At 48.5% G+C, this 10421-nt stretch overlaps 1 protein-coding gene across 1 annotated transcript in view; it reads right to left on the minus strand.

Annotated features, from left to right (window-relative positions):
* Window positions 1-2069: 2069 nt before the first annotated feature.
* Window positions 2070-10421, minus strand: part of LOC142301146 (hepatitis A virus cellular receptor 2 homolog) — a 16333-nt gene continuing 7981 nt past the window's right edge. The window contains exons 3-4 of the mRNA XM_075342171.1: window positions 6114-6225; window positions 2070-4157 (exon numbers count right to left, since the gene is read on the minus strand). Of these exons, the coding sequence (XP_075198286.1) occupies window positions 4135-4157; window positions 6114-6225 (135 nt within the window). The 3' untranslated portion in view covers window positions 2070-4134. The remainder of the gene's footprint in view (window positions 4158-6113; window positions 6226-10421) is intronic.

Here is a 10421-nt window from a genome sequence, read left to right on the forward strand (position 1 = left end):
AAAGTATGAGCTTCATGACACATCATAACATCGAACGTAGCCTAGTGAATGGACTTCTTGACATGTCAGGACATCATAGGGTCTAGTCAGATCTATCATTGTCACTGAAGACAGTCATGAACAAGACGAGTGAGTATATATGTATACTGATGTGTATAATTTTTTTACGTATGTCAATTATAATGTGACACACCCACGGCATCTTGGGGGTTAGTCGTCACCGGGCTGGTGTAGGGTTGGGGATTTCACAATGGCCAGGCCCGGTTTCGTGACCCCTGGTAGTGTCAATAACGATGGGGATGATGGGAGTAGTTATTTGTGATGCCACCTGTGGTGTGCGGCCAGTTATTAGCTGCCACTGCGGGAAGTCTCTCTTCTGGGGCAGATGATGACGCAGCTCGGTTATCACAGCTCTCCACAGGTAGAGCTAGGCCCCAGGGAGGATGATGGGTGTAGTAGTGGCCGATGGCGCCGAAGAGCGAGAGCGACGGCGGCGGTAGGATTGGATGACACAGAGGTTACAGTCAAAGGTCTTTACTCACTGAGATGTCACCACCGTTGGAGTGCTGAGCTCCGCCATTATGGGCTCCAGCATATCCCGGATAGTTTGGAGGTCAAGGCCGGTGTTTCTTCTGTCTGTCCTTTCTATTGGTGTTCCCTCCACCCCAACTCCTGGGCCGTGGTATGGGTCACGAGTGCCGGCTGCACTCTCCGTGAACCCTGGGATCCCCCTTCTTCCGAAGAAGCTGGGTTGAGCCTCCAGCTACAGACTGCGGGTCCCTTGCTACACTTCCTCTCCTGTTGTTTGCTGTTGCTTGGACTGTGGTCCCAACTTGACTTCCCTGTCTGCTGGGTGCAGACCGACTGATTAAGTGTGATGTTGCTCCTCACTTCGCCTGGAGATTGCCCCGCCTCCCGGGTTGCTGAACAAGTGGGAAGGAGGTTCCATACCTCATGATGGCCATCCCCTGCACCTACCCTAACCCAGTCCCAGTGGAGGGCAACTGTGTGTTGTTTGGATTGTGGTGGTTTACCGGGGATGACCTCCTCTGTATCCGGGATGAATACCGCACCTCGGCCGAGGTGCAGTACCCTGTGACGCTTAAAGCCACAGGGGTGCCACATACGGTCTGAAGATAACTGTCATGAGTATCTTCCGTCCTGGTGACATTTGTGATGGTTCTGGGATCTGAGCTCCACATTAACCTGCAGCAGGGTTTCATGTAATTTTTCCTGCTAGTAGCTCCTGGTTTATTCACCCCATGTGCAGGCAGTTTGTGACCACTCCCATCTCCATTAAATAGTCACATGAACCTTCACCTGATTCCGGAAATAGAAAATTCATTCTGTTCTTTCCATGTTTGAAGAGAGGAAACCTTTTTGGAGCCGTTGGAACTTTGCTGATTTTTGAGCTGTGTTGCCTGCAGCCTTGGTGTCTGGCTGCAGCCTTATAGCTTGGTTATATCCCACTGTCTGTCTTCATTTCCTTGTGTTAGATTATTGCAATGGTGAGACTAGTGCTCTTGCCAGCCTTCACACTAGCTAAGGTGAGTTTCGGGCAAGCAAGGGCCTGGGCATGTAATTGGTGATAGGGGTGAAAGAACCGTTATAGGCAGTGCAGGGTACAGCCTCGTGTGAACGCAAGAGGATACCCGCTCACCTCTCCCTAGTGCAGTGTTCCCAGTGTATCCTTGTTTGTTGTAGTACTCGCTGAGGGTTCTTGTATCCCTGGTGGAACCTCGATAGTCACAGCATGACAATAGCGTATAGAATAGAGTATAATAATGCAATATTGATACATGTTAAATACATTTCATGAGACTATGAAAAATTCGAATTTCTACAGATTTGTTCATCATTAGCCAAAAATAAGAATAATTAAAAAAACACCAAAATTTCTATTTTTCAATCTCCCCCCCATCATGCAGTATAAAGTGATCAAAATAATACTTAACATTTCTCATTTTGTCAATTTACCATTGTCATTATATGGAATAGTTGACCTCAGGAGACGGTCGCAGTGGGAACATCGATGATTAAAAGAAAAGGCTTAGACACTGGGTTTTTTTTGTTTTTTTTTACAAGAAAATAACATACTGTAAATAATTATGTAGATGTGAAAAGGTCTTTTCTGAATGTTTAGTCCTGTGAATCGACACTTGGGATTAGGAGGAAAACATTAGCTCTTCATATCTGTCACGCTGTACTATGGGAGTGAAACGCCCGCGTCGGGGCCTGCAAGGATTGCATGGTCACCGGGTCGGTGGTATTCGGGGTCAGGCTGTGAGTCGCCCGACCCGGCTTCCATGACCCCGGCGGGTTTCAATAAAGGGAAAGTCTGACAGTCAATCCGGTGTGACAAGGGGGAAGGAAGGAGGGTGATGGGGTTCCTGGGGAGCACGCCATCAGTCGCAGCGGCCACTGAGGTCTCGGCCTCCTCTGCCGCAGCTCTCCCCCAAGAAATGGTATGGGACGGGGACGGGGTTACTAGCAGCGCCACCCGTGGTCTGCGGCCAGGTGTTCAGCCGCCGCTGCGCAGTCTTTCTCCAGGGCAGGTGTTACAGGCAGCCAGATGGAATCACTCCCCACGGGTGGAGCATGGGAGCCCCTGGAGGTTAGCGAGACCCAGGGCAGCAGTCCTCAGGGACACCGGGGACACCGGGCGGTAGCATTTCTCATACTAGTCACGGAGTGTGGGTTCCAGTTTCTCTTTATTCACAGTCCGTTCCACATCGCACCCAGGTGCTGGTCCTCACCACCTCTAGCCTCTAGTCGGTCCCGGGCAGGTAGGAGGAAGGGTCCGGTGAGGAGATCTGGGGGGTCTCTCTCTTTCGTGTGCGTTAGTGCCGTCCCCGTGGCATAAAGCATCTTGGAGCCTCGCCGCCTCTCTGTCTCTCTCTCTTGCCCGGTAGCATACACCTTAACCGCCACCAGGTACAACATTCTCAAAGATCCCCAGTCCCCGGCTCCATCTCCTTCCTCTATATGTTAAAAGCCCTGGTCTCGTTGCATCACCTCAGCAGGAGCTGTTCTCCTGAGGTCTGCACTCTGTCGCAGCCTCTGTCATTCTGTTCAACTTCCTGTCTGCCCTGCACTGTACTCACTCCTTGCTCAGGGCCCCCTCCCCTTAGTTTGTCATGGGGACCTGCTCGTGTGAAGCCACCTGCTGATTTAGGAGACAGGATGAGTCACGCAGGCTCAAACTACATGCTGAAAAGCTATTAACTCCTTCCTGTCAGTGTGTGTTTGTGGACTCCACTTCTCCTGCCCGGGAAAAATGGGGGTAATATTCAATACCCTGTAATGTCCCGGCTGCAGGGGCGTTACAGGAGCACTGCAGCAAGCTAGGGATGTAGGGGGCGATAGGGCAGTAAGCAAGCCTGGTCAAATGTTACACTGCACCGAAGGAAAGCACTGAAGCTAACCTAATAGAGCAGTAAGCAGACAACCCAGTAGAGGGCAGTAGAGTAGTCAGCAAGCCGGGTCTGCAACAGGAGGTCTCGTCTTTAGTACAGGAATGAGCAAAATGTAGTCAAGTGAATACCAAGGGTCTGGAGCCAGGAAGCCAAGAATACAGGAGAGGAGGGAGACGGAGGGGAGGACAGGAACAAGGATGCAGTAAGAGGTCGGGGAGTCAGGAAGCGGGACGGATGAACAGAGGAGGACACGGGACCAGAGGGGATAAGGTGGAGACAAGGACAAGCCGGGGAGAACAGGTCAGGTCGGGTTAGAGGGAAAACGGGAGTCAGGACGGGTCAGGACAGAATAAAGGTCACTCACGGGAACGATAACACAGCTGAGCCGGAAATATCACTCAGGAGAAGCAGCGCCAGGATATAGAAGCCTGACTCCAGAGCGAGGCAGAATGAATTAACCCCTAAAAGACCTGTAACCCAGAGAAGGAATACCAGCCATGGCTCAAGGACGGCTGAGCCAGACATGGATCATGACAATATCGTTATGTTGTCGAAATGCTCAACGAAAAACCTCATTCATATACAAGAGGCGCCAAATCTCCAGTCTCCCTGTAAATATTTTCTTTTTAAGCAGACATGTGGTAAATGTTCATTTTATTTCACATTTTTCTCTGAATGATCATCATCCAGTGCATTATACATCTCCAGTCTCTTCTGATCAGTAGGACAGCAAGGAACAATCTGTATGAAGAGAAATTAGGAAGAAGAAGAACATTAAAGTTGACTTTCAATCCAAATATCCTGCCATTCTTATAAATAATATAAATATATTCAGCCCTATGGGGCATTTTCATGTGGCGTGGGTGTGAGAGAATACAATCCATTTTGTTTTTATAGAAACCATCTTGTCTTATAACTGATTGATGTCATAGGACTCAGCTAATGGTTGGGGAAGTTTCACATTTCTATACACACCCCTACGGCTGTTTTTGGTGCATAGATATGAGGAGTTATTTCTTTGTTTGGGATACTATATAAATTGGTCACATGATATACACATGATACCTATTGTACCATCACCCATTCCCTGTAGACTGTAAGCCCTCGCGGGCAGGGTCCTCTCTCCTCCTGTACCAGTCTGTTAATGATTGTTGTACGTATACCCTTTCACTTGTACAGCGCCATGGAATAAATGGCGCTATAATAATAAATAATAATAATAATATAATAAAGCTTAAGTTTTCAGTACATAACAAAGCATGTGTGCTGCAATGATTTCCCAAGCGCTCTTAAAATAAATGTTACTAATTTGGAGTTCCAATGGCATAGAAGGAGTGTATTTCACTCACACAGGCAAAGCATTAAAGTTTTACAATAGCTATGTGTCATGATCCTGGCTGATATCTGCCACTGTGGTATCTCCCAGCTTTGGCCAGGTCATGTCAGGGGTTAACTTATCCCTGCCTCGTTCTGGTTTCTGGAACCCTAAATTTGGGTGCTGCACCTCTGGTTCAGCGCGAGTGACAGTCTCTGTCTCACAGTGTGTGTAGTTGGCTCTGTTTAGGTACTCAAACTGTCCTGCTGTGCACCATCTCCCGCATAACCTGTGCCTGTCTGTCCTTCCCCTGGCCCCATCCTGCTTATCATACCTTTGTTTATAGTTTGGACTTCCCGGTACTTGACTTACACTCTGCCCCTGACTTCGCTCTTTCTCTCCCTTCGGCTTTCACTATTACCGTTCGGCTGCTGACCCTTTTGATTGCTTCTGACTCTGAGTTTGCTCACACCTCGTACATTGTTTTGACTTCCTGTTGCTGACTCGGCTCTCTGACTACTCTACTGCCACCTTGTGGTGACTTTGCTGTACTACATGTACTACTCCGGGTCACATCTTAGGGTACTTTCACACATCCGTTTTTTGCCGTCAGGCACAATCCGGTGTGTGCCTGATGCAATGGATCCGGTGCAGATTGTGTTAAACCGGATACATCGGATCCATTTTTTGACGGATCCAGCTTTTCCTCACAACCGCATGCCGCTGGATCCGGCGCCCATAGACTTACATTATACACCATGCCGCACAGTGCCGCATCCGGCGCTCTGCGGTTTTTTGCCGTTGGAAAAAAAGTTCCTCTATGCGTCCTTTCCGGCAGCCGGACTGACAAATTTCGCCGGCAAAAAACGGATCAAACGCAAGGCCATGCGGCAGAATCCGGCACTAATACAAGTCTAAGAGGAAAAAAACACATCCGGTGGCAGCAAACACCGGATGCGTTTTTCCCACAATGTGCCGGATTGTGCCTGAGTGACGGCAAAAACCGGATGCGTGAAAGCAGCCTTAGTACAGTGTGACATTACTCTGCTGCCACCTTGTGGTGACTCCGCTGTACTACTCCGGGCCTTAGTGCAGCGTGACACTATGAAGAGTTAGGGAAGATATATTTTCCAAAGTTGAAAATTGAGCTAGTGAATTGTTAAATTAGTCAAAGTAATGTTGGGGTTTTTTGACCACAGGGACTGTGACGCTGAGGTCCCAATGTAAAACCTGTAACAGCTCACCACCATTGTCTGCTCCTGCAGTACTGGTATTATCTTATGTGATAGACAAGCTACAGGGATCCTCAGGCAGGAGATCCAGGGGCGACATCTAACCAATAAATATAATAATAATCCAGGTGTAAAGGAAATCAGACTTACATTTAAAAATAAGAAGGAACGTTAGGGGAAAAAGAAGAACTAATATCCCCCGAATTATGTTTCCAATTGAAGTTGTTTTCCGTCCTCCGACAATGAGTGAATCTGTTACTCCCTGTATTCAGAAAGAATGAAGGATGATCAATAAATAGAATCAGGAGAGTGAATAAAATGATAAGAAAATGACAAAACAACACAGTCCATAGTGGAGAAGAAAGAGAGAAAGAGAGAGATAAAGAAAGAGAGAGAAAGAGAGAAAGAGAGAGATAAAGAAAGAGAGAGAAAGAGAGAAAGAGAGAGATAAAGAAAGAGAGAGAAAGAGAGAGAGAGAAAAAGAGAGAGAAAGAAAGAGTGAGAGAGAAAAAGAGAGAAAGAGAGAGAAAAAGAAAGAGAGAGATAAAGAAAGAGAGCAAGAGAAAGAGAGAGAAAGAAAGAGAGAGAGAGAAAAAGAAATAAACAGAGAAAGAAACATAGAAAAAGAGAGAGAGAAAAAGAAAGAGATAGCGAAAGAGAGCTGCAAGATGCAATACATAGAGGACTGGAAGAGTGAATTAGAGAATGCCCAGAAACTCACCATCTACCGGTCACTGCAGAGGGACTGCACTCTGGCCCCATATCTGCAAGGGTTACGCCACCCCAAAGACAGGCAGACCCTGAGCCTGTACAGACTGAGTGCCCACAGCCTAGAGGTGGAAACAGGGCGACAGCGACAGACATACAAGCCGCGGGAGAACAGACTGTGCCAGCACTGCCAGCAGGGGGCTCTGGAGGACGAGGCGCACTTCCTGCTGCACTGTGACAAATACTCAGCAGTGAGGGCCTCCCACTTCCAGAAATTTACCACCCATACCCCGGACTTTCCATCCATGGACGAGGACATGAAACTCCGCTTCCTACTGGGGGAAGAGGAATCAATGGTGGAGATCGCCGCCCAATATGTCACCACATGTCATAAGGTGAGGGGAACCTAAGACCCCTAAATGGACTTTCAAAGCCCAAATTGTGCCCCCCAACTCCCCATAACCCTGATCCCCTCCCACCACACTTACTGTATTTCTCCTGCTTTGGCAACACTAATTGTATTTTGGTCCTGCCAATAAAGCCTATTTGACTTTGAATTAGAATTTGAGAAAGAGAGAAATAGAGAAAGAAAGAGAGAGAAAGAGAAAGAAAGAGAGAGAGAAAGAGCGAGAAAGAGAGAGAGAAAGAAAAAGAGATAAAGAAAGAGAAAGAAAAAGAGAGAGAGAGAATGAGAGAAAGAGAGAGAAAGAAAGAGAAAGAGAGAAAGAAAGAAAAAGAGAAAGAAAGAGAAAGAGAGAAAGAAAGAGAGAGAGAGAAAGAGAGAGAGAAATAGAGAGAGATAAAGAAAGAGAGAAAGAAAGAGAAAGAAAGAGAGAGAAAGAGAAAGAAAGAGAAAGAGAGAGAGAAAGAGAGAGAAAAAGAAAGAGAGAAAGAAAGAGAAAGAAAGAGAGAGAAAGAGAAAGAAAGAGAGAGAAAGAGAGAGAGAGAGGGAAAGAGAGAGGGAAAGAGAGAGGGAGAGAGAGAAAGAAAGAGAGAGAAAGAAAAAGAAAAAGAGATAAAGAGAGAGAAAGAGGGAGAAAGAAAGAAAAAGAGCGAGAGAGAAAGAAAGAGAAAGAGAGGGAAAGAAAGAGAAAAAGAAAGAGATAAAGAAAGAGAAAGAGAGAGATAGAGAAAGAAAGAGCAACAACAAATAGAAGAAAACTAACATCATGGTGTTCCAGAAAAGAAAGCAGAAACCAACAAGTCCACCTACCTGGGTCTAGAACTCAGCTAATCAGGGAGCTTTAAGTAAGCCATAGAGCTGCTGAAAGACAAGGCGTGGAAAGCCTTCTATGCCATCAGAAGACGTCTGCACCATCTCAAGACACCCGTAACTGTCTGGCTAAGAATCTTTGACACCATCATTGCCCCAATCCTTCTGTATGACAGTGAAGTCTGGGGCAAGTCTCATACCCAAACTGGTCAAAGTGGGACTCTGGGCCAACAGAAATATTCCACCTAGAGTTCTGCAAGCATCTTCTCCAAGTCCATCGGAGCACAACAAACAGCACCTGCCGAGCAGACCTGGGCAGATTCCCACTACATCTTGCAATCCAAAAGAAAGTGCTGTCATTCAAGGCTCATCTACAAAACAGCAGCCCCAGCTCCTACCATCACAAAGCCTGGCTACACCAGGAAAAACCTGGAGAATAAAGCCCTTCAACACAAAGCACCCAAAGCCAGGCTGACCAAGCCAACAAGCTACATGGCCTGACTAAAGGGGAAATCCAGAAGATGGTGCACAAAGCATCTGGAAGAATGACATAAACCAGGGGTCGGTAACCTATTGGTCGCAAGCCAGATGTGGTTCTTTTGATGACTGCATCTGGCTTGCAGACAAATCTTTAATAAAAAAAATACCATATCTTCCAGTTTGTAAGACACACTTTTTTCCCCTCCAAAACTGGCTTACCGGAGCGACAGTGGTGGCGCAGGGTCGGTGATACTGTGAGCTTTGAATCTGCCGCAGTTGATGAGCTCGACTTCAAGAAAATAGCTGCAGAGGTGGCGCGTGCACAGATAGGACGCCGCAGCCATTTTCTTGAAGCCCATCGCGTTGATCTGCACACACGCCGTGAGAAAGAGAGAGAGAAAGAGAGAGAAAGAGAGAGAGAGGAAGAGAGGGAGAGAAGAGAGAGAAAGAGAGAGAGAAAGAAAGAGAGAAAGAAAGAGAGAGAGAAGGGAGAAAGAGAGAGAAAAGAGAGAGAGAGAAGAGAGAGAAAGAGAGAGAAAAGAGAGAAAGAGAGAGAGAGAAGAGAGTGAGAGAAGGAGAGAGAGAGAAGGAGAGGGAGAAAGAGAGAGAAAGAGAGAGAAGAGAGAGAAAGAGAGAGAAAGAGATAGAGAGAAGAGAGTGAGAGAAGGAGAGAGAGAAAGAGAGAGAGAGACAGAAAGAGAGAGAGAAATAGAGAGAAAGAAAGAGAAAGCTAGAAAGAGAGCAAAAGAGAGAGAAAGAGATTCCAGAAACTCTTCACTCATATCCCGAACTTCCTGTCAATGGATGAGGAGAGGAAACTCCACATCCTACTCGGGGAACAGGAATCAATTGTGGAGATCGCCGCCCAATATCTCACTGTAGCGCCCCTGAACCACTCAGGGCACTATTAGGTACTGCAACCCCACCAGGATGCTGGGCCTACCCCCAGGACCTGGAACACCAGTGCCAGCAACACCCACACGCACCAAAATCCAAGTTTCCACTCCACACCAGGGGTAATTGGCTAGTCGAACACAAGGGCATGTGTCGCGGGCGGAGGAGGGGACGCCGCGCTCTCCCACTGCTCGGGTCCGGCTGGCACTGCGGCCTGCTGCTGCTGCTCGGTGGCTCGAGCGATGGGCCGGATCCCGGGGACTCGAGAGGCGCTCCTCGCCCGTGAGTGAAAAGGGGAATTGGTGTTTTTGGGATAGTTTATTGTCCGTGACGCCACCCACGGTTGTGGTGATTGTGTGGACACCACCGCTGCTCTGTATGGGGATCCCGGGAGCGGTGACAGGGAGCAGCAAAGTTGTGAGTTCTCCCCTCCGTGGGTAGGGGGGTGGTTGTCCCGGGGGCCCAGTGATGGGGTGGGTGATGCAGGGCTTGGTGGGGTGCAGGGACGCGAGGGCAGCTCTGTGCCTTGCGGCACTGTGGTACTCACTCAGCCTGAGACGATGACACAGATCTCGGTAAAACACACGGCTGGAAAGACGGTTCCCACGGACGGCTGCACTTGCTTTCCCCAGTAGTTGACAGTGACGGTCCCTTTTTCCTGCACCTAAGATGATGATGGTTGCGATGGGTTCCCACCGGTAACCCGCTCCCCGGCTTGGATATGGGCCGGAGGAGCCCTACTTTGCCCGCAGGCGCTGGCCCTGAGAAACTGGTGCCCTGGCGGTGTCTCTCTGTTACGGTTGGACTGTTGCCTTCAATCGGGACTTGGTTGTTGGGAAACAGTCGTCCCCTTCACTGACGGATTTGGCAAATTATGGCGACTCCTAGCCTTGCCGGGATCCGAAAGGCCCCTGCCCTGGTGCTGACTGCTCTTCGTATACCGCTCCAAACCGCCGGGCCACCACCCGTCCGCGGTCCTTCCAGCAACCTCCAAGCAGTCACCCCTGCGGACTATCACCGCCGTCTGCTGACCTTGCTGTCTCTCAGTCCGGGGCACACACCCGGACCAGCTTCAGGCTTTACAACTGTCACTTTTACTCCTTCACTCAAGCTCTGCCTGAGCTTAACTTCACCTTCTTCTACTTCCTCCTCCTAAACTCATC

Source organism: Anomaloglossus baeobatrachus, chromosome 4, assembly GCF_048569485.1.
Source record: "Anomaloglossus baeobatrachus isolate aAnoBae1 chromosome 4, aAnoBae1.hap1, whole genome shotgun sequence".
Lineage (NCBI taxonomy): Eukaryota > Metazoa > Chordata > Amphibia > Anura > Aromobatidae > Anomaloglossus > Anomaloglossus baeobatrachus.